General features: G+C 43.1%; 1 protein-coding gene across 3 annotated transcripts in view; it reads left to right on the top strand.

Annotated features, from left to right (window-relative positions):
- TAFA3 (TAFA chemokine like family member 3) overlaps positions 1-24,615 on the top strand; it is a 145,636-nt gene that overhangs the window by 89,846 nt on the left and 31,175 nt on the right. For 2 of the 3 annotated variants that reach the window (XM_053251054.1, XM_053251055.1), the window contains exon 4: positions 10,041-10,148. The exons of the other annotated variant lie outside the window; for it this stretch is intronic. In XM_053251054.1, the coding sequence (XP_053107029.1) occupies positions 10,041-10,148 (108 nt within the window). The remainder of the gene's footprint in view (positions 1-10,040; positions 10,149-24,615) is intronic. 3 annotated transcript variants of the gene reach the window in all.

Here is a 24,615-nt window from a genome sequence, read left to right as displayed (position 1 = left end):
TAGGAATATTGGACTACAATTGATATTACCATTCTTACTGTCTTCGGTTACAAGGAGTATCCTCTGCCCTTCGTGGTTGACAATCCAGACTGCTTTTCTGGGTGAACAACTACATGAGGTTGAATCTCTGTAAGATTAGGAAACTATCTCTGACTTCCTGTAAAGGATCCCCAACGTGGGGGTGGGGATTGGGGTGGGTGTAGCTATGGGGGCTGTCATGGAGACAGCCTGCACTTCTGAATTTGCGACTACACCACTTTCTGGGTCTCCTTGGTCCTAGTCTCACATTCTATCCGCTGCATTGCATTGGCTCTCTCTTAGAACAGAACTCCTGCTTGTACAATTTTCTGTGTGATCAGGAACCCTTGAAAAACAGCATTTCCTGCATGGGGACTCTGCAGAATTTCTGACACACATATTCGTATTGAAAGCAGAGCCGGCCAAAGCAGATGCTGCATTCCCTGAATATGCAAAAGAGGCTGCAAGGAGGCTTCAGTCTCAGTTTGAAACTCATCGGTTGGGATAATAGCCATCAGTTCACATGGCTATTGTATGGGTGAACAAAATAAAAACAGTGAGCTGGACAGGACAGTACTACTACTAAGATTAGTAATATTAATATTAGTAGTAATAATAATACATCACATGCTCATGAGAAGTAGAATTTCCAATACGGCTTAAGTTTGACAATATGGCAATCTCTTTCTACTCATTGCTCAAAGCTTTTCATATTCAGTGGTGTGTGTGTTTTTGTGTATGTTTGTGTGTGTGTGTTTGTCCAGTGATCTGAGGAGCAATTGAAAATCTCTAAGATAGGCATCCTTTGTCATTCCAGGTGATGCCATAAAGAATGTGGTTGGCTGCTCATTTAAAGGTCAACTGGAATAAGACACAGTTTTAATTTTATTTGTACATGCAGGATTCAAAAGCTCTGTGCTTTTACAATGCGTATGTGCGCCTGCAAGATAAGATTTTTCATTTTAAAAAACATCTGGAGGGGAACTAACAGGTAAAGTGAAAAAGCATTGCATACAGTGCAGGAAATTGTCCCAGGCTCTCAAAGGGTTTCCTGCTGCTCAGCACTAAACAGTCACCCTGATTTGCCTTTTCTGATAAAACCGATAGAAGGTTTCCTACTCAGCAAGAAAGGAAAGGATGGGGGGGGGTGCTTGTAGAAAAATCCTATCACTCTCATCATGCATACTTCTCAGAGCAGGTACAGGTGCATGATACAAGTTGAGTATCCCTTATCTGGACATCCGAAATCCCGAATGCTCCAAAATCCGGACACCACGCCATAACAAAAACAAAAAACAAAACGCCTCAGCTCATTCGCTTGCAGATTCCCAGTGTTGCTGTTTTTAAACATGCAGTCAAAACTTACTTATTTCAGAAGGCTGTTAGTGACAGGGGTTTTGTCTGCAATTCTCTCTAGTTGCGGCTCTGTTTTTATTGTGAAGCTTTTAAATGTTTTTGATCTTGCTTTGGCGCTAGCGGGAAAAGGGAACACACACACCCTCCACTCCCTGCTCAGTTTGGCTCCTGCTCTGTTGGCATCTGTTTTGGCGCTCTGAATCCCATGCCCAAGATAAAAATCCAAAATCCAGAAAACTTCTGGTCCCAAGCAGTCCGGATAAGGGATACTCAACCTGTAGGAGATGAATGCCTTGTACAAGTTTCTGGAATTTCATGGCAGCATGGGCTGCGACTATGTAGATAGCCCCAACCCCACCTTAAGCTCTGAATTATCATTACTGCATGTTCCCCAGTATATAGCCACGGATGTACTTATCTGGACACTGGCCATAGCCACATTACATGTAGAAACTGATTGTATCAGAACATCAAGAGCCTCCTCACACAATAGGGATTTTTATGTGGACATTTAATATGTAAAGGGCTCTTACCATCAGAAGGGAGTGGTTTGGCCCTTCTCAGGACAGAGAAGCAGAGCCTTCGGTCAGCTTTGCAAACCCCTCTCCCAGATGCCAGGACCTGGGGGCGGGGAGGAGCCTCTAAGCACTGGAGAAGCCTCCCCAGGGTGCTCCACATGGCCAGGAGTATGGAAGCCTCCTGACATCATGAACTTTCCTGTTTGTCAATGAGCGTAAAGGAGGTGAGGCAAGCCCCATTCAAGCCATTTTGAACAAGCAGTCATAGAGTGTGCTGTTCAGAATGGCATATTCACAGCCCCTCTAACAACAGAGCTATCTGACAAACATGGACGCCCTCTGCCAAGACCTGCAGATCCCCCCAAAAAACCGGACACATGATCAGTGACCTGAGGTACCTACTCTTCACTGAACTGGGTTAAGATTGACCTGCATATCAATACAAGGAAATAAGTTTGCATACATTTCCCTTCATGGGAATGGTCTTGCAGGCCAGTCTGGACTCTGTTGGACTCCTGGTCCTGGTTAAAGTGTTCCCCCTGTCCATGCACTTGGAGAAATCATCTAATGTGGCTGTGAATAGTAAAATAAAGGCAAGTGTAAGCCAGAAACATTGATGGGAGTTACTCGTGTACATAATATTCATCTTGTGAAGTCATCCAGTACCATTGATTGATTACTGCCAATTTTGTAACAAGTTCTCCCTCTCTCACTCTGTTTAAATCTCTTTCCACTTTCTCTGTATACAAACATTTGTGATTTTGGGATTCATCTGTTTGCTAAAAAACTTAGAAACTTTTTTTAATAAATTGTTTTGAGTAACTTTTTATTCTATTGTTTGATTTGATCTATTTGTTTTTAGGGAGTTGACTCTGTTGCTTTAACTAATTGGCTCATTTTGAAGAAGCATAATGAAATAACAGTGAAAGAGTCGCATAAGTTGTATTTTCTGATACAAACTGTTAATTCCATTGGTGTGGATGGTGCTTTACAAAGTAATGCAAGAAACCCTTGCTAATTGTGCAAGGAGGCATCTTTCAAATCATGGTTCTCTTATACTTGGCAGTGGGAGAGTAATTGCCTCTATTTATCCTGGCCTAATGGCAGCAGCGATATAGGAAGATGCTGAAAGGCATAATCTCATACTGTGCGGGAGATGGCGATAGTAAACCCCTCATGTATTCTACCAAAGACAACCACAGGGCTCTGTGGTCACCAGGCGTCGACACCGACTCAACGGCACACTTTACATCTATACATATAATTTTCCTAAAGGTACTCGTCACTAATCCCATATGTGGCAGCTCTTGCGAGAGTTCGTGAGTGAGCTTCCAATTAGTGATGGGGATGGCTGGTTGGCAGGCCAAGGAGAAGCGGCCAGCCAGCGGGCCAAGGAGAATCGTCCATCAAGGGAGAACTAGGGGCGCAGATGCTCTGCACTAGTTCAGATTGTTTAAATGTATTTTCCACTGGCTGTTTGTGGTTCCTTCCTTGCTTTCTTCCTTCCTTCCTTCCTATTTGCATTTATATCCCATTCTTTCTCCAAAGAGCCCAGGCAGTATACATGGTTATATCTATCCTCACAACAATCCAATGAGGTAGATTAGACTGTAACTTGAGATTTTAAATTCCTTTGGGACAGGGAACTAATTTATCATTCCTTTTATGTAAATCACTTTGCAAACTTTTGTTGGAAAGCACTATATAAAAATTCTTAATAAATATCAGTGTTGGGGTGTGTGTGTGTGTGTGTGTGTGTGTGTGTGTGTGTGTGTGTTAAATAAAAATATGTGTGTGTGTGGTGGGGGAGGATTCAAAAAATGAAAACTGTAATTATATGGATCAATTTCTTGATGACTGCAGGGGCTCTTCAGGAGTCACTTTTGCTGGCTGCTTTGCTTTTAATTACCTGAAAAAAGAGTCTCTTTTCCTGAGAGATGCCACATTCATGCCAGGTGCCTAATTTGCTTGTGCCACTTTTGACCCAATTTTTTTCTGGCCGAGCTTGAGGCTCTTTGGTTTTTCATGGCTCATTGCCTGGAGATCTGGAGCTTGTTAGCAAGTGGGGAAATGCAATTAACCACAGGAAAACAAACCAGCAGCAGGATAAATAGTGTACCCTGATGTCACCCACTTCAGCCTAGGGGATCGGGGCAGTTTCATACCTGTTCTTTATGGTCTAATCTCATCTCATGTCACCTGTTTATACTGCCTATCGATTCTGTGCTCTACACAGTCTGTTCTGCACTTGTTATTACAGCTACAAATGAAGCATGGTCTGTGTATCTTGCAGGGCAGGTAGCCTGGAGCAAGCCCAATTTGTTGTAGGAAGAGAAGGCAGGGAGATGGCAGTGATGAAAAATTACTTTCTGAAGAAGCTTCAGATGCCTTCACTTTTTAAGAGAAGCTCTTCCTCATTTCAATCTTAGCTGAGACATAAAATAACTGAAATATCTGTTTGTGGCTGCTTAGTTTAACATTGATAGGAGATACCTACTTCAGTCTGATATCTCCCTGTCCTAAAGTACAACCAGTAATATTGTGATAGAGAGGGGTTGTGTGTGTGTGTGTATGTCACTGTCACTGGCTCCTATGTGCCTGTGGTATAACTGATGATAGGACCAAATTCCCTGTCCTGTGGAGCTTGCAATGGTTATTAAAGGGCTTAAAAAAAACAATTCAATAAAGTGAAAGGCAGGCCCGCCCTAAGCCCCAATCAAGCCTGAGGTGGTACAGATTCCTCCATCCCTGGCAGTGTGTAGAGCAGGCCTGCTCAACTTAAGCTCCGCTCAGCTGTTTTTGGACTACAACTCCCATGATCCCCAGCCACTCTACTCCACTCTTCTCCTCCCCCACTGCCATGAATAAGGGAGAATGCATGTTTCCTCACTTCCCAATCATCAAAGAGAAATGCTTTTCATCTCCCACCCCCTCCATTGGTGGAAGAGGAGTATTTTCTTTCTCCATGCCCTCTCCCTTCTCTGCTGGTGTCCTGCCACTACTACCACCTCCTTCTCCTTGGCTTTTGAAGAGCAGACAAAGAGGTACAGGGAACAGAAAGAAGTGTGGAGGGAGGAGACTGCCACTTCTTCTTACTGCTTGCTGCTTTCCATTTTCCACTCTCTGCCTTTTCAAAAGCCGGCGAGTGGGAGGAGGTGGAGGAGAAAGTGGCAGAACTGCCACTTCCACCTGTACCTGGTAAGGAGGAGGCAAAGTGAACATTTTGGAGGAGGTGGCAGCTGTTGGACATGAGGCACCCTTCACTGCTTCGGCCGTCTTCCTTCCTGTCCTAAGGCAGCTTCCTCATTCGCAGGCCAACCCTGGAAAGAGGGTGTTTCCATCTTTCTGCACTGTTACCCATATAGTTCGTTCTTCAACATATCCAAATATCTGCTTTAATTGTTCTTTAAAAGGGAGAGGGAGTGGGAGGCAAAGGCAAAGTTATCACTTTCCTTTGCAGCCCTAGCAATGCCAATCCGTATTTTTTAAAAAATGTAATTCCTTTCTTTCTTTTTCCTTTGTAGGATGTGTGTGCTTTTCTTTCCAAGCAGTAGGGTCGATGTTTCCTTCCTTGGAGGGGAAGGCTTTTTTGGCCCTTCAGCAGGAACTGACTGGACTGAGTCCAAGAGCCATAGACCCTTAGGGATGTACGAACTGGTTCAGAGGTTTGATGGTTCGGGGTTGAACCAACCCCTCCCCCCCGCCAGTTCATGAATTTTTTTTTTAAAATTAAAAATTGTTTACCTCTAGCCTCTTCAGGGGGCTTCTTAAAGGCCATGGCGGGATCCGTGAATGTCCCCCTTCCTCAGCCAGCCTCAGTAATCACCACCACAGCCCGTTTTACCGTACTTTCTGGCCCATTCGGGCCTCTGTAAGTAGGCCTGGTGACCATTTTGCCTGCCACTGTGCATGCACAAATGGCCTCTGCGAGCCAAAACAGGCCGCGGTGGTGATTACCGAGGCTGGCGGGACACTTTGTGGACACACACACCCTGGCAGCCGTTAGGAAGTCCCCTGAAGGTGCTAGAGGTAAATATTTTTAAAGAAATTTTAAAAAATATTCACGAAACCTCCCCCCAAATGGAACTGAACGGGGGGGGGAGGTCGAAGGGGGGCGGGACCAAACTGGTCTGGTCAGGTTCGAGCGCAGTTCTCACTCAAACCAAACCAGGCCAGCCAGTTCCATGCACACTGCTATAGACCCTTTGTACAACTGCCCCATGTGGCCAACCTATGAACTGCATCTAACCTATGAACTAAGCATAGATCTGTATTGAATACTTCCTATCAGCGTAGCTTTAACCCCTGGCTTTGTCGTCAGCCCTCACTTTGTGCCCTGAACCTGGCTCCTAGTTTGTCTGTTTGGTAGTTTGTCCATTTGGTGTTGACCCCTAGGTTTGGTTTGACTCTCAGCTTGCTTTCTGGTCCTGGTTCTGACTTGTCTCGCCACCATCTGGTTCTTTCCTCTGTCCTCCCAGTCTTGACTGGGGGTGTGCACAAACCACCAGTTGGCCATGACCCAGGCCGGTTTGACCGGTCTGATGATGAACTGAACCAGCCTTCAAGAAAACTTGGCTGGTCTACGATTGGACTGAAATGAGACCAGTTTGTGGCAGACTGGTCTGGTGAGGATTCCCCTTTATAAGCAAAGGGGAAGCCTTCACAAAAGGCTTCTAAAGGGTGACTGTGGGGGTGGCGAGATGCACTTAAAAGCAGATGATAAAGTTTTCTCCTCACCACTCCTGGCCCACTGTGGAACGGCAGTGCAGCTCCAGCAAGACCTGGTCTCTGTGCACCTGCAGAGGCCAGGTTATTGTTGGAGCTTCACCACTGCCCATAAAGAAGTGAGCTCTGTAGTGGGCCAGGGGTGGTAAGAAGAGGTCCTTATCTACTTTTAGGTGCATTTTGCCTCCCCCCACCTACCGCTCCTGTTTAGAAGCCTTTTGTGAAGGCTTTCCCTTTGTTTCTAAAGGGAAATCTCACTGGGTTCCCCTTTACAGAACTGCCAATCTGATTTGGCCCAGTTCAGCTGAACAGACCAGACTGCCTGTTTGGTTCGATCTGAATTCGAACTGAACTGCAGTAACTGGTTCAGTGCACACCCCTAGTCCTGACTTTAGACTCTGAGCAGATGTGACAGGTCCCTATGGTGCAGCCCTGACACTCTTCAAATGTAGTAGTCATCTTTTTCTCCTACCCCCAGATAGTGACTTGTGCATTTAACTGGTGTGCAAATGGGAGAAATACAGTTCCTTCTGTGGTAAGAGCCTATCTCAAGAAAAAGTCGGGAAGACTAATTTTCATGGAATTAAGTGACCTTAAATGTTTGCAGTTAATTGGAAGAACCCCCCAGGGCTTTGAGCTGTGCTGCCGTATATTAGTTTTCCACCCCTTCCAACGTACACATTAGTTTCTGGTATATTTATTCATTTGGTTGTTAGGTGATTCCTAATCAGGGATCCCTAGCAACTGAAATGGTGTTGGGAAAGGAAGGCAAGAGGTCACCTTACGCTTGTGATGATGGAGGCTTCCTTGGGCCTTGCTGGTGCCCCACCCATCATTGGGGGCTGGCGGGGGCCCAGTTCAGGCCTCCATGCATGTGCAGAGGTCACAGAAATGGCCTCCATGCATGCCCACGGAGGGCCCTGCATGCCCGAACTGGGCCTCGCTGGCTTATGCTGATGGGGAAAGTGCCAGCGGGGCCTAGGGGTGCCTCTGCCATGTGTATTGTGATCTGCCTGCCTGCCCTTTGCCCGCCCTTTTCAACCCTGTTTCAGTTGCTAGGGATCCCCATTGCTCATAAAGGGCAATCCTTACCAGATTCCCCTTTAAAAGCATCCCAATCTGGGCCAAACTGGTTCAACTGCTGGACAGTTCTAACAAACCAGTTCGTGGATCGGTTGTTCCGGTTGAATTCAGTTAGAATTTGAACCAAACCCCCCGGAGCAGTTCCTGCACACCCCTAGTCTTTCCTTGATGTGGATAAGGTATCTGCAATGGTAAACAGAAACTTTTCCCAGTGCTGTCTCCACAAAAAACTAAATCATCCTTACTCTTAAACAGTTATCCTATATTTCTAATTGTTACACTAATGCAGAGTCAAGGTTAAAAACACTGTTTAGCTAAGCCCTTAAGGAAGTGAGGAAACACACAGTTCACTTAGAATTAACCTTAACTGTCAGTCATTACATTTTAATTCTTTTTGGTCAGTTATTATCTTTTAGAGATTGCACTGAAACCTTCCAAAACTAGGCCCAGAAATGAACTTTGGGAGCTCAATAAAGGCTACCTAAAAGGAGAGGTAAAGCAGAATTTTACAACCCTTCAATTCTTCTTTGACTTGGATTAAAATCTGAGCTCGAGAAGAGGTGCTAGTTTTCCGCACGCCTAATTTAATATAATGGAGCTCCATTACATTAAGTAGGGCATCCCCTACTGTGGGATGCTACTTGTTCAGAAATAAAGGTTGTACAAGGGAAACCAACTCACCCCATGGAGTAGTTTGCTTCCTCCTTGCACTCTCAATATTTGATCCCGGTTCGGTGTAATGGAATGACTTGTTGCTTTATGCTGAATGGGGCAGGTGCACTGTTTTTATAGGCCTCAGATTGGCCGTCTTTTCCAGAAGATCGTTAATCATTGCCAAGTTAATCCAAGTGAATTTGGGAGTGCTTGGCTATCTGTGCTATTTTCAAACAGATAATTTTTGCAGGGGTGCTGTTGGGATGATTACTAGTTAGACCTCCCACCAACATTTGTGAAGGAGTTTAGCTTTTTCTGACCTTTTACCTAGTTCATTGGAGTAGAATGCTTAGTACCTTAAGCTGATATGTTAGTATAAAGGAGACAGATGTATAGACTATGTGCAGAGGAAGTTTGAGCTCTATCGATCAAGTCTTAGAGCAGTGCAATATCTTGTTTTGGTACTAGCAAACTTCTGGGTTTCATAGCTTTAACTGCTATAGCCACCACTGAGGTTCCTAGACATCAATGCTCATTTTTCTTGGCCTCTCCCTTTGTCTGGAGTAGCCATGATACATCCAGACAGAGTTAGTAGGAGGTTTATCTTTGGTGTTGGAGGCTAAGGAAGCCTTTTTAAGTGCATTTATTTATTTATTTATTTGATTGATTGATTGATTGATTGATTGATTGATTTCTATACCGTCCTTCCAAAAATGGCTCAGGGCGGTTTACACAGAGAAATAAACAAATAAGATGGAACCCTGTCCCCAAAGGGCTCACAGTCTAAAAAGAAACATCAGATAGACACCAGCAACAGTCACTGAAGGTACTGTGCTGGGGGTGGATAGGGCCAGCTACTCTCCTCCTGCTAAATAAAGAGAATCACCACGTTAAAAGGTGCCTCTTTGCCAAGTTAGCAGGGGTCAAAACTGAAGATAAACCTCCTACTAACCTCCTGTTCCTACTAAACCTCCTTCTAAGTTCTAAACACTTAATTTGGCCTTGTCACCACGATTGCCACCTTCAGTATCAATTGATTAAGTACCACTTTCCTCATAGTGTCTGTGTTCACATTTCAGTAAATGGGATTTTCATGTAAGGCTTAAATTGACTTTTTAGAACGATGAGTCTTAACACCAATGTAAAGTATGCATTGGCTGCAGTATAAATTTAACTTTTCTTCCAGATTTCTCTTCTTCATTAACGGCATCAGTCACACTTTCAGGAAAAGTTAGTGTTACATGTGAAGATGCCCTAAGACTGAGAGTGCCTGCAAATGAGCTATAGCTTTTGTTTGTTGTGTTAGTTTATGTTTGGGTGTGTTGCATCATCTTAGCTGCTTTTTTACAGTGTTGCTATATGGGAATCCTGTCTCTGCTCATACAGTTGTGTTATTCTTGGCTATAGATCTACACATACCTCATATCTGTTGATAATTGCATACAGTATGCTACTTACTTTTTTCTGTTCTGTTTTTCATCATGGACAGTATTGTGGCTGAATCTGGGGAACTGCATAAACTATTATAAGAATAAGAGAGAATCACTGAAGGGAATTCAGCTGCACTTTTGAAAAACAATTGTCATGGTACATTTGGGAATTGAACATATGAAATTGAAACAAGCATTTCCCCTTGCTTCCTATATTCCCTCCCCTCCTCTCCCACCCAAACCTATCTCTCTCTAGAGGCAACGAACAGACAGAAATCCTGGGTTCTGATGCAGCAAAGCACAGCAAATGTGACAAAGAATCAAGAAGGGGTATACCAGTTTGTTGGAAGGAGCATTCAATCATGTGAGCCCCCACCTGCTTCTGAGGCACAGATTTATTGTCTCAGGGAGAACTGAATGTTTAATTCACTGATGGATATTTAATTCATTGATTTCATTTATACCCCAGCTTCCTGCTATCATAGGACTCAAGGTGGCATACAAGGGGTTCTCAGATAATCACTCATCCCAGGCTCTGCTTAGCTTCAGCAAGGTGGCTGAAGTCACAGACCTGTGTCTAGGGGACAGGTCCTTTTATAGGGTTCACTCCTCTGCAAAATTCCAGAAGTGGGAACACTTTGGGACCTGAAGTGGGAACACTTTGGGACCTCAGGTGGGACCTGAAGGGAGGTTTGAATGAGGTAACTGCTATTCAGAGGAAACACAGAACAATTGTGCCACATTTACATCACTGTTTTGGGACCTGAACTTGACTGTGTGTCTTTCCTTGTTTCTCAGGAGACTGGTTTAACTTTAAAAGATCATTCCACTGTGTCAGGAACTCTGGCTTCAGTAGGAATACACAGAATTGAGGCGAGTGCAACATTTTTTTGCTAGTAGTGCTTGCACCAGTTCAGTAGTGACACGACACTGCTGTTTGATGCAGTTAGAGGCCAGGTTTCCCTCCTGACTCCAGATGCTGGTCAATGCTCTGCTTCCTTTACTTCTCTCTATAGGAAGCCAGAGTTGCCTCAAAAGCGGGTGGAAAGAGAGGCTGCATCATATGCTCTCAAACCTTGTCCTGGGAGAACCATTAAACCACATAATCCCAATCAAAGCCCTTCTTTTTCCAAAGTTGGCCTTTTATATGGAATTTTTCTGCCAAAGAATTACAATTTATTATCAGAAATTTGTGGGATTGCTTAAAAAGCAACCACCTTGAAAGTACTAGGAATTCACACTTATTTCTGGAACAATTGTAAAGTTTTTGCTGCTGTCAGAATGATACATGAAGACTATCTGAGAGTCTAATTCCTCCTTATGTGTCTAATGCAAAATTAAAAGGATTTGGGAATATTAGCTCAGGGGTGGTATTGGTGTTCCCCAGACTTGTTCGTCTTAAATATTTTAATGTTTATAGTGAATACCTTGCCCCCTGCCAGGATTTCAGGAACAAGATAGTTCAGAATTTCATGGCTGTCATGGCAAGTATCTTGCCTCACTCATTGTGCAGAAGATGCGTTTGGGTTTGATTTAAAAAACAAAACAAAACTGGATGGGATGATAGTAAACTAGGTGTGGAGGAATTGGAGGTTGTTCCTTTGTCTTGGATAGATCACTACGTGGTGCCATTTAGGCTTAGTGAACACTAAGCCTGTATTAGGATGATCTACCACAGAAGCTTTGGGGTCCAATGGATTCCTGATTACTTTTAGGGATTTACTGTTGACATTGTTGGTTCTGACAGGGTCCTGGTCAGTCACTAGAATGGGCAAATATCTGTGGCTATTGGCATAATCATTCCTGCGCACCCTCTCTTATGTGTAAGAGTCAAGTTGGTTCCTTATTTACTAGGGATCTGATGGAAATGAAATGGCAGAGACAAAGGCTGGAGCAACAGTGGAGAAAAACTCATGATAGGAAAAACCTGTCATCATTAATCCAACTGAACACTGATTAGAGCTCATTTTAGGACCTCTCCTTAGTGATGACAGCAAATACACCTGCATAGCATTTCCCCCTGGTAACTGGGCAAAGAGGCACCTCTTACCGTGGTGATTCTCTTTATTTAGCAGGGGGAGAGTAACTGGCCCTATCCACCCCCAGCACAATACTTCCAGTGACTGTTGCTGGTGTGTGTCTTATGTTTGTGTGTGTCTTATGTTTAGAATGTGAGCCCTTTGGGGACAGGGAGCCATCTTATTTGTTTGTTATTTCTCTTTGTAAACCACCCTGAGCCATTTTTGGAAGGGCGGTATAGAAATTGAATAATAATAATAATAATAATAATAATAATAATAATAATAATAATAATTATTATTATTATTATTATTATTATTATTATTATTAGAAAAGCCCTATCATCCTGTGTCTGAGAGAGACCAACCAGATGCCTTTTGAAAGCCCACTAACAGATGATGGAGGCAGTGGCCTCCTCCCACCACTGTTCCCTGCAGCTGGGATTGGGGGCATACTGCCTCTGAACCTGGATGTAGCATTTAGCCATCAAGACTAATAGTTGTTGATTGTCCTCAATAAATTTGTCTAATTCCTCTTTAAAGCTGGTGGCCATCACCACGTCCTGTGGCAATAAATTCCATAGGCCAGTTGCGCACTGTGTAAAGAAGTAACTTTTCCACTACCATTGCATCTGCTCAGTCGTCCAGTGGATATGTTCCAAGCGTTGAGAGACCTTTTTACACCAGGGTTATCAGGGAGCTAGGAAGAACTACTTAGTAGCCGGCTGTGATCAGCTTGTGAGTGTAAAGTTGCTCACATCCGTTCCAGCTTGCACTTCACAGAAACTTTGGATGTACTGTTTTGGTTATTGCTTGTAGATTTGTTATGGATACATTTCTGTTTGTGCAGCCTAAGGACGTGGATAGAATTTTGGAGTTGTGGGGCTGATCTTTGCCCTTCCTGGCTGCTTAAGGCAGTCAGAGATGGACAGGTGAAGTAGGTAGTGAGGATGATAAATTCTTCCTCGAAAGAGGAAGAAAAGCATATACGTTTTAAAACAGCTGTGTTAAGATCTTTCCTGAAAATAAATTTTAAAAAACCCACTGGTTGAACATTGGACATCAGTGTTTAGGATTCTGAGCTGAGACCTTTTTTTTCCTGGATGAAACCAATTATCTGGAACTATTTTAATCCAGTTTTTGATCTCATTTGAGATGGCCTTGGTCAGTCATCTACACCAGGAGCTGAACAGTAGGAGTCTGTCACAGTTGGTTCTGCTAGACCTCTTAGCAGCTTTTGACATGAGCTCATGGGAGCCTTATGGCTTGAATGGGTTTGGGGAGAGGCACCATTTTTTGCAACAGTTTTGGTGCTTCCTGTAGTGTAAATTCTGGAGGTGGAAGATTACATCTTGATGCCTTGGCCTTTGGCCTATGGTGTCCTTCCTTCCCATCTCCCATGCTGTTTAACATCTACATGAAACTGCTGGTGGTGAGGGGTGATTGTCTTGAAATCTTGAATTCATTGACATGAGTTGTCTTTTCCATCTTGTGGGGGGCAGGGAGAGCTGGGGGTTCAGCCATTGTCTGGAATTGACAGTGGGGTTGGATGTGGATTGATAAACTGAAAATCTAGACTAGACTGTAGTGCTCTTAGTCAGTAAGACTGTTGATCCCAGTGGCCTTTTTTTAGACAGGGTAGCACTGCCCTTGTGGGGGCGGGGGGGGGGAGAAGTAGTTTGCAGTCTTTAGGGTGCTCCTAGGTCTGGTGCTGTTTATGGCTTCTGCAATGTCCAGGAATGCCTTTTGCTCAGTTTAAGATGGGTGCCTGCTGATCACATTTCTGGAGATGGTAAATCTGGCCATATCATACATGTCTCAGGTAGAACAAGATTAGATTTTTGTAACTTGCTGTACATGGCTGCCTTTGAATAGCATTCAGAAATTTCAGCTGGTTCAAAACATAGCAATAAGCTAGCCAGGTTTTGGTGCATATTATGCCAGTTTTATATTAGTTCTACTGACTGCTAATTTGTTTACAGGAACAATTCAAAGTGCTTATTTTCACCTTTAATAAACCTTTAATGGATTGGGATGAGAATTCCTAAAGGGCAGTCTCCTCAAGTATGATTGTACCCATCCATATGATCAGTGGGATTGGTCTTACTGTATGACCCACTGTCATCTGAAGTGTAGTAGGTGGAAATATAAGAAAGGACCTTCTTGGTGGTAGTTCCTGGAATGTGGAATATGCTCTTTAAGAAATTAATCTCACCACTACTTTCACCACTCTTTTTGTTCGGTCTCACCTACTTATAATTTCCCTCCCCCTCTCTCTCTGACATTATATCTTGTTTTAAAATGGATTTTGTGTGTGTGTTGTGTGATATAAGCAATTTTGAGCATTCTGTTTCAAAATAAAAACACTACATAGAAATCCTAATCTAGATGAATAAAATAAATAAAATATTGCTTGAAACTTATGGCCCTTTGAGCTGACCAGCCAATTTCCGTGGTCTTCCCGAGTATTGGATCTTGCCCATTCTAAACCAAGGCCTGGTGACTGGTTTTCTTCTGTCTTATTTATGGAAGCCCCTTTATATTCCTGTTTCCTAAAAGATTCATAAAATACATAGATCAGTGTGAAGAGAAGAATGTTTATTGCAAGAACAGAAGATCGTATTAACCGTCTCCTCTCCTCTTTCCCCCTCCCCCCCAGAACCAGCTAATGCTCTACTGTCCTCAGGCACTCCCCTTTCAAAAAGTACTTGGTAGTTGCTCCCAGCAACCCTCGAGGCAGGCATTTTTCTCCCCCAGGCTACTTATGGTGCCTGAAACTTGATTGAGCTGCTTGTGGAACATGAATGATAAGCATGCTTTGCCCATCTGGTGACTGCAGATTTGTGTGAGTAAAGAGGATGGTGATTGTTCCTTCATTGTTCTGTAGACCAGCAGACCAAAATAGGCTTGTGCTTTCCCGATTTTCTTAATTGCAGTAAGTGGTAGTTAAAGGATCTAGATATAAATGGGACTTCATTATGTTCTTCCTGCAAACACAACAAGACGCAGCCTATATCCCCCAAAGAACCAATGGCCTTGTAAATAATGAAGAAACAAATGGTGCTTATAGCTTGAGCTGAGTAAAGCTTTGGTATATAAATCAACATAAACTCACAGGTAAATTGGAGAAAAGTAGATTAGGAAGTCTTACCACAAGCAGCTGAAGGACACATCCAAGGAACAGTGTTAAGTGAAGAAGAGGTAATGACAGCCTTAAGCATTATAGTCAGTCATGCACAACTGGAACACAACCCAGCTATTCTAGAACTTGATCCAGTTGTATATCTACGGTACTGTCCTTGTTTTGGTCTTCTGTAGCTCAACTTTTTATTAATTCTTCCTCTGTCTTGGGTACCCAAGTACCTTTGTACAAGGCCTATTTCTCATTTACATCCCTGACTGTCGTTTCACGATGCTGCTGTGCTAAAGCAGCTGCAGTTCTTGCATGGATTTGTGAAGCTCTTTATGGCTCATCGAGCACCTGAGACTCCTCAGCATTTCGCACATTTCTGAGCACCTGCTATTAACTTGAGCTCTTTCTGTTTCCTAGCCTGCTTGCCAGATCTAATGAACAAATGAGCTAAGCTGGCCAAAATCCTTCTCTAAGAGCTGTGAGAGGCTGGCAGAACTTGAAAGGGGGATGTGAAAAAGACAAGCAGCACTTAGCTGGCTCATTGCTGGAGGGAGGATGGCATGCACCACAGTCTTTTACTTGGGCTTTGTATGGTGGCCAAGAACGCTTTCCCACCTTGTGTGTGTTGGTCTTTTTAGGACTGTGAAATGCAAACTTACAGTTTGCTATTCAAGTATCAGCACTACATCCTGTGGCCTATTAGATTAACCCACCAGCTTTTTAGTTTGCATGGATGACCTTGTTTATATAGATAATTCTAGCTGCTGTTTGAATGCAGAAATCCCTTAAGAAATGGCTCTAAGCAGATGATGATGATCTCTTCCACATTTTAGAGCATGTTCAACATGCTTTATGTTATCTTGCCATTCTCAGCCCTATAAGTTAGGTCAGTTTGTTCTGATCTTCAAATGTTTTTGTAATATCTGCCAGTGCAATGTATAACAATGAGCTGGTGCATCTGGTACTCCATTCTAGTTCTGATCACCCAGGAGAACATGCAATTTCCTCATTTCTTCAGCGGGAAGTTTGTTGTTGTTGTTGTTGTTGTTGTTGTTGTTGTTGTTGTTCTTCTTCTTCTTCTTCTTCTTCTTCTTCTTCTTCTTCTTCTTCTTCTTCTTCTTCTTCTTGTACTAAGTTTCCTCTAGCATCCTGTGAACAATGTCCCCCATCCTTGCCACTTGTTTTGGAGATTTTGCATTTTTTAAAAAAAGCTGAAGTGGCATGTAGAAGTACATTCACCCTCTTAGATACGATAAGTCTTTATTGTCATTGTCCTGTACAGAACAATGAGATTGAAAGAATCTACAACAACCTCTACAGGACCTAACAAGAAGTAGCTAAATATATCCCCATATACTCCCCCCCCCATATAAACTCTAAAAAAACCTCTTAAAAAACTGAAAACAAGAACCCCATCAGAAACTGTATTTTGCTGCATTCAAAGCTAAAACCGCTTTTGGATAGAAACTATTTCTCAAGCGGCTGGTCCTGGCCTTTATGACCCCATACCTCCTTCTCGAAGGCAGAAGCTGAAAGAGATCATTTCCAGGGTGCGTAGGATCCTGCACTATCTCTATCGCTTTGTTAAAACACCTGATGGCATAAATTTGGTCTAAGGTGGGAAGGGTACACCCAATTATTCTCTCCGCAGTCTTAACAACCTTGGACAGCAATGCTCTTTCCCTGACTGTGCAACTCCCAAACCACACACGAATTCCATAGGTTAACACACTCTCTATGGTACAGCGGTAGAACATCAGCAATAGATTATATGAAAGACTATTCTTCCTGAGAATTCTCAAGAAGTATAATCTCCGCTGTGCTCTCTTCACCAAATCTTTTAAAAAGCTGAATTTGTAAATGTCTGTTCACCTGTTCATCCCCTTTTGCCCCACCACATAAATCTCTTCTGTCCCCCCATTTAAAATAAAAATGGATTTTGACCTTGCATATCCCTTGTTACTTCACTATCGCAAAGCTATCCTCGTTTTTTTTAGCACTGCATAGATTACTTGGTGTTCATATGTATGCAACTGCTGTACGTACATTTAGCATCATGAGAAACAATCAGAAGACTGCAGAAGAAGGAAGCACCAAGAAAGAGGGAAAACACTCATGGATTCATACCAGGACACAAGATATAAAATGGAAGAAAACAAGTATGAGAAGGGGAACTGGTGCAGATATGCCTTTAACTGAAAAGGTGTGCACGGAGTACTTCTGCCCGCAAATTTGGCCACTTCATGAGTACTGAACTTTAACCTCTGATTCAGCAACTGCAGTATCTGCACTGCCATCAGTATCACCCTTCTGTATGACCGATACTTAATAACTTCCTTACTCAAAATCAACATATGTTTCAAGTACGGTTGCCATATTCAAGCTCTCCAAATCCAGGCACCCTATTTTGCACATTATGCAAATCAGCCTGCAAATTTGCATTTTATGCAAATAAATAAATAAAGCTAATTAGTAAAATAAATAAATTTGCATATTCGGATGCACTGTCCCGTTGACTCGTATTTGCTCTGGATATCTACCAGCAATAGTTGGGGAGGATCTCTTTACTTGACCATTTACCTGAGCTTTAAACATCCAGACTGTATATCCCAACACTACAAGTTCAGTTTTTAACCTTGAGGTTGTTCTCATGTGCACTCTAACCAAGGCTAGGGAAGCCCATCCTGGGTTAGGTTGTGTGTGAGAACTGCTGGGATCGAGCCCTATCCTGATGGGGCAGCACTGCCTAGCCTAGCTTTGAAACACAGCTCTTAGCCAGGGTTAAAGGCTCAATAGAGCCATTAACCCAGGCTCCGGGTTGAGTGTTTGCTGGGGCTACGTTTAGCCCTAGCAGACACAGAGACAGGCACCTAGAGCACTGCACATGTTGCACGGTGAGTTGTGGAATATGCAGAGGCTGGGACTACATGTCCCAGCCTCTGCGTATTCCACAACTCACCGTGCAACATGTGCAGTGCGTCACGCAGTGCGGTTCATCCGGAAGCGCAGTCTGCGCTTGTTCCAGGGGGAGGTGAGTTGAACCAGCCTTGCCTGCACCTGCCTGCCTGCCGCCCTGCCCATCCGGTCATGTGAATGGTCCCCTTGTCTAATTATCTGTGTGCAATACTGTCATAGATTCCTCGTCAACTGAAGACTACCACCCACTCCATTTTCCTGTACCAGAATATGCTATTTATTGGTTCAAATAAACTAATTTAAATATGCTATTTATTGGTAAATGTGAAGATACCAGATAAGATCGGTGAAGATACCAAATCAAAGCTCGTACTGAGTGCATTTTCAACACCACTAAATTCTACAACTGACCCTACAAAATGTGTGCTAGAGATTAAGGCTTTCAGGTCTGAGCCTTGTCACTGTTATCATTTACATGTTACCATTTACATCCTGAGACAAGTAGATAAAATATAACACCAAAATGACTCATTTTGATGTAGAATACTAGTATAGGCAGGAAAAGAGCAGGACTCAGGGAGAATTCATGGTGACTTAAAGCAAAATTCAAAAAGACACAAAAACAAAACTATATATAAAAATAGATGAAGATTACACTGTTTGAGATATTAATATTAATTTGAGATATTTATTTTGTTCTATCAGCAATAGAACAAAAAATACTCTGAGCTTTTAAGTTAAGGATGCAGTCCTATACCCGTGTGCACAAAACTGCCTGGCCCAGTTCGAGTTCAAACTGAACCCAAACTGCACTGGGCCAGTTTGGTTTTGGCCCCCCTGGACACGTCCCCCATTTGGTTCAGTTTGGCAGGGTTCATCGAACATTTTAAAAAGAAAAACATTTCCTTTCCTTTCCTTTCCTTTTTAACTTATTTCCTCTGGGGGGCTTATCCAAGGTGGTGTTGGTGGGGGTCCGTGGAGGTCCCCCCCCCGGACTCTGTTTTTTAAAAAATCACCCTGTTCTGGCAACATTGGCCCTTTTAGGACCTATTCCCTGGTGCAGCAGCCATTTTGGAAACTGCCACATCTGTGCAGTGGGACCCTGCATGGCCTCGGTCATGACCCAGCCATACATTTTTGGGAAAAGGAAGGTCAGTGTGGGGACAGGGAATCTCCGTGGGCCCCCCACCACCTTGGAGAAGCCCCCAAGGAGTAAGTTAAAAGAGAGAATGGGGGGAGATTAAAATGTTTGATGAACCCCCGAACTGGGGTGTGTGTGTTTGTTTGGTCTGTGGTCGAGCTGAACCGGGGTAGTTCAGCTCTACCCCAAACCTTTGAACCAAACCAGTTCAATATCTAACCAGTTCGGATTCAAACCTGATTGCACACTTCTACAGTCATATACACACTTACTTGGGAGAAAGTCTTATTGAAACCAATGGTACTTACTTCTAAGTAGGTTTGCACATAATGGATTGATTGCACAATAAAGCCAAAAACCTTAAACATTGCAATACACATGTAGGCAGTGATTTACATCACAATCAAACTATTTTCTCAGCTGCGCTATTTAAATCCTATTTAAATCCCCTGCGGACAAAAAACAAAGGCAACATTTCTCAGCGGGATGACTTATTGTGTGAACCTCTCCCAGCCAGCCTCCTGCCTTTTCTCTAAGTCCAGCGGGTTGAACAGAATAATGACTGCAGGTTTTGCTCCTTAACTATGCTTCTACAAGGGCTAGAGCTTAGCTTTTTTTAAAAAAATGAAGCTGGAAATACAGGCATGCTAATGGACTAACTGGGTGCTGGGGAACATGTTTAAAATCCAGTAAATACCTGGAAATCTAGGGGAGATGGCAACCTTAGTTTCAAGTATATTTGAAATAACCAAGTAATCCCAAATCTTTTCCACCTTTCTTCTTCTTTATGCTAAAAATTGCTGCTGTTGGTTTTGTCTTGCTTTTCTGATCTAGGACAAGCTCCGGTTAACAATATGTATTCATACATAATCTATAAGTGTGTGTGTGTAAAACTGATCATCCCTGCTTTCTATTCCCTAACAGCTTGCACTCTCTCTCTCTCTCCCCATCCCCCTCCTCTCCAACAATAGTCTGTTGCAGATTATTATTCATCCCATTAAGTCTAAGAAAATGTTCTCTGCATATTTCCATCTTCTTGGTATGTAGATTTTGGATCATCTGAGCACTGTTAATTTAAATAATTGACAACTTTCTCTGATATAGAGCTTCAGAGTTCCTTGATGCATCTCATTTATTTAAATAACCTTTAAAAAAGAATCTAAACACTTTCATTTCAGTTGTTTCAAATTTTTCCAAAATACTCTTGACTTGCAAGTGGGACTTGTCCTTTACATTCCGGTAACACACATGCGCGCGCATGCACGCACACTCACTCTTATCCCCTTTCTGCAAGAATTTCCACTCACAGGTGAATACTGCTAAAATCACTGAGGCCGAATGGAGCTTGTTCTGACTTTTCGTACAGGTTAAAAAACAAAACACCAGATCCCCCCTGCCCCCGCCATTTTAAAATGTTTGAGGAAAACATGAGCCTTCTTTTGTCCTGATTATATTTTGGCATAGAGGCATACAGAGTAGTAAGAAAGGAACCTTTGGTATGCTCTTGAGTGTACACATGTAAGCAAAAATGTTGAAGCTTTAGAGGCTGATTTGTGCAAGGTTCATTTTTAATGCCCTGCCAGAGAGTTTGCTAATTAAACTCAAATAAGGCCCCCCCCCACACACACACATACCTTTTCGGAGCCACCCAGTATGCAGCTTTTTGAAGTGAGAGATGTGTCTCCATGCCCTTGGGGAAGAAAAACACATGCTGCTATTGCTCTTCTCTTTTTTCTTTTTGGTTAATCAATATTTTATTAGAACTAAGCAGCCAGTTGTAAACTCTTTCTTTAATTTAGAAATAGCTATGTAGCACTAGTGATGGATGCTGATAGCCATGAAATCTGAAGTTTCAAAGATAACTCCCACTGTACAACTTTAGGTAAAGGCTGCCATTTCTCCCTCCGTCCTCCATCACACTCTCCATATCTCTGGTCAGTCATGGCCAAGATAGGCATTTGCAGAAATGTATTTAAAGATGTGTGCCTCTGAACAGAAGTGCTTCTTCTTTCACGCACACAAAAAGCAGCTGCATCCAATGGGGCGGAAGCAATCCTAATCTGAACCACCAGCATGGGAAGCAGGGAGGTTAACTCTTTACCCTCATGCCATATATCTGCCCCAATTTCCCCAAACTGCTATTTGCTCTGCTGCGATTATTTGCTTCAAGAGAAAATAACTGTGTTTTGTGGTGGGGGAGAGATTTTTACCAGGAAAAATGCTCAGAGAGGCCCGAAATGGGATGCAGACTGGTCCACGTGATCAGACTGGAGGGAGGTTGGAAGGGAGATGGAATCCCCACTGCTGCCTCCGCCACCATCTCCACCTCTGCAGCCATCCCCGTTGCACAGGGCTGTTTAATAAAGTACCACCACAGCCCCCCGGGACTTAGCTTCCCCAGTCCCCATTGCCCCAGTGAACCGATATTTGTGGATTCTGTATCCGCAGTTGTAGAGTGGAACCGAACCCCTGTGACTATTGAGGTTTTCCTGTAATTGGAAATTTGCTGCCTTCTGGGCAACTGCATTGGTGATGGCTTAAAATGCCCCTCCCCCAGCAATTGGCCCACAATGCCCTGGGAAATGAAGCTTATCCACTGGTGCACTATTGCGAGGAAAAAGGCTGTCCATGTAGTTATAGAAAACAGCCCTTTTTTTTTAAGGGTGATGCACCAGGGAAAGAACACAACACCATGACATTGCTTCCTTTCTTGGGACATCATAGGGTGAGTTGAGAGGGGAAAGGCTGAATATTAAAGTTTTGGTACACTGTTGTTTCATACCAAACTTTATCTTTTTATTGGACAAATTTTTCATCAGATTGCATTGCATCTGATGAGAAATTGTCCGATAAAGCTTGCATCACATTGGTTCCAATTTTGGCCCAATGCAATGTACAGCACATTATGATTCAGAGCTGTCATAGTTCCCTTCCAAATATTGTTTGTGATGCAGTGCTGTGTGACACATTGCCCATCCCTCAATATCTTAAAAACCGTTTGTTTTAAGATTTTGCTTTAAAACCCCATGACTCTGAATTTCTCGATTTAACAGATGCTAAACATCATGCTTTCTCTACTAGAATAAGGCTATTTCTTCCTCTTGCCCCCAATCTATTTCCTGCAGATAGTAAATCATACTATTGTTACTGAAAAGCCACTTGCAGGATTATCAAACAGTTGCTAAAACGTTCTTGTGAGATGTGAATTTGCAGAAAGGTGTGAAACACAGTGCCCAAATTAAAGGATGCATCTGGACTGCCCTGAACAACCCCTTTTACAATGTGCACTTCCAATTTAGATCAAATTTCAAACCCACATTTTAAGCTTGCTTGCTTGCTTCTTTCTCTCTCTCTCGTATTTTTATACCGCCTGATATGTACATCTCTAGTTCATGAATCAGGCCATTTTCACATATGACGTGTGAAATTTGGCTTTTGCATTTTCAACATAATACAAGTGGAAATGTACAAACTACACCAACTAGTATGTACATATCATTTAAAAATAGTGAGCCACTGCCTCTTTTATACTGCCTTAAAATACCACTGTGACCTATTCCAGGCAAAATAATGTTTGTGTCACTTCTGAAAGCATATTTAGTTGATTAAGCAAACAAGCCATTCAATTAATAGAGTAGATCCAGCACTAGTAATATTTGGTCTTGTTCCTAAAGTCTCATCGTTGCATGGTCCTTGAATACCAGCTTTTTCATGATAGAAGCCTATTAATTTCCAATTCTTATAGTAGCAAAGGAAAGTTTAATATTTTATTATGGACTAATGTTTGCTTAGCATACTGAAACTGGAGCTCTGCTCAGGCATTCTCTAAGTTCTAATGCTGTACCACGGTACAGGGGGAATGGGAGGGGAATGGCTATAACCCTAATGATGCCAATGTTCTCCATAGCCACTCCCCCTTCTCTTCCTGGATTCAGCACTTGTCTGGGAAGGCTGTACCATATGCCTTTTCTGAGCATTTGACTGCATTCTCAAAACCTTTTCAGTCGGTTTCCAAGTGGATATACTGTACCCAGGAACAGGGGGGAACAGGTATGCACAGGGCAGCCATGTCCCTGATGCACTCTGTAACCATGTCCCCTGTTCTTGCCAGGTTCAGTATTTGTAAAGAGGCAAGTACCAATGCTAGCCACCCAATGTTCCAAATCACATACAAGCCCTAAATGGCCCTGGATCATAGGTATTTTGAAGGGGCCCCTTCCCCTCTACAAGCCTTCTCAAAATTGCTGGGTTGACATTGGAAGCAGTGATTAGATGTGTAGCTACCAATGGCAGAGTCTTTTCTATGGTGGTGCCTTGATTGTGGAACTCATCCCCCAGTGTCTTCTTGCCTGTTGCCCACTCTGATGGTTTTTAGGTGCCAGCTAAAAACTATTTTGTTTACCCAGGTGTTTACCAGTGTGTAATAAATTTTCAATAATTGATTATTGCTGAGGCACTTAGGCTGCATGTATTGAATTTATTATTGTTATTGTTATTTCAATTTCTATACCACCCTTCCAAAAATGGCTCAGGGCGGTTTACACAGAGAAATACTAAATAAATAAGATGGCTCCCTGTCCCCAAAGGGCTGACAATCTAAAAAGAAACATGAGATACACACCAACAACAGTCACTGGAGGTACTGTGCTGGGGGTGGATAGGGCCACCTTTATGGTCCACACTTTATGGCTGTGTTCTGCTGTTCTTCGACATGGTCTCTTTCTTTTATGCAAATGGGCTATGCACCTGCGCAGAGACCTCACCTGAATCTAACAAGCTCAATTCTCCTGGTTCTGGCGAGAACCCCGCCCCCAGCTGCTATATGCAGCTGTGCCACTCCTCATCCCCTCAGTCTTTCTTCGTCTGCGCTTCAGTGAACATCATGGAGTCTGCAGCTCGACAACAGGTAGGATCTCTCTATCCCCTTGTTGTTTTCTCCCTGCTTCTTCGTTTTCTTTCTTATTGCTTGGTTTACCTCATGTAGTCGTGGTTTTTTCTTGGTGTTTTGGGTTTTACGGGTTTTACAGTCTTTTTTTTCTTTTGGAGCTTCAATCCAGGCTGGGACAGAGTGTGGTGGCTGGCCGGCCTTTGGCATTTATGCCAGGCACGACGAACTTCAAAAAGTGTGTTTGGTGTGGATCAAAGATCTCTTCCCCCGATACTCATACCGAATGTCTCTTGTGTCTGGAGGAATACCATATTGTCGAGACCTGTCTTCACTGTCAGAAGTTCATGAAGCAGGCTTGCAAAAATAGGGCTTCCCGCCTGCACACAGCCCTGTGTGACCTGGCTCTCCATTCGTCGGAAGCCTTATCATTGAAGCGATCTGCAAAAATGGCTTCATCGGTGACTTCAGAGCACTCTGTATCTGCTCCTGTAGAGGCCGAGAACCTGAACTCTGTATTGGTATCAACGCCTTCTACAGTTGTCCCTTCAGTGTCAAGTGAGCCAATGCACTCAGAAGACCCTCCACAGCATTCATTGGCTGCAATACTGAAATCATCCTTGATTCCTGTAACCTCGGTACCTAAGATAAAGAAGAAGAAGCTGAAGTTGTGTCGTGTCTTGCCAGCGGGTCGACATTTCCCTCCTATACCCAAGAGGAAGGTTCCTGTTTTGGAGG

Source organism: Hemicordylus capensis, chromosome 4 (assembly GCF_027244095.1).
Source record: "Hemicordylus capensis ecotype Gifberg chromosome 4, rHemCap1.1.pri, whole genome shotgun sequence".
Lineage (NCBI taxonomy): Eukaryota > Metazoa > Chordata > Lepidosauria > Squamata > Cordylidae > Hemicordylus > Hemicordylus capensis.
The sequence above is the reverse complement of the archived record's forward strand: the minus strand, read 5'-3'. Positions and strand labels throughout refer to the sequence as shown.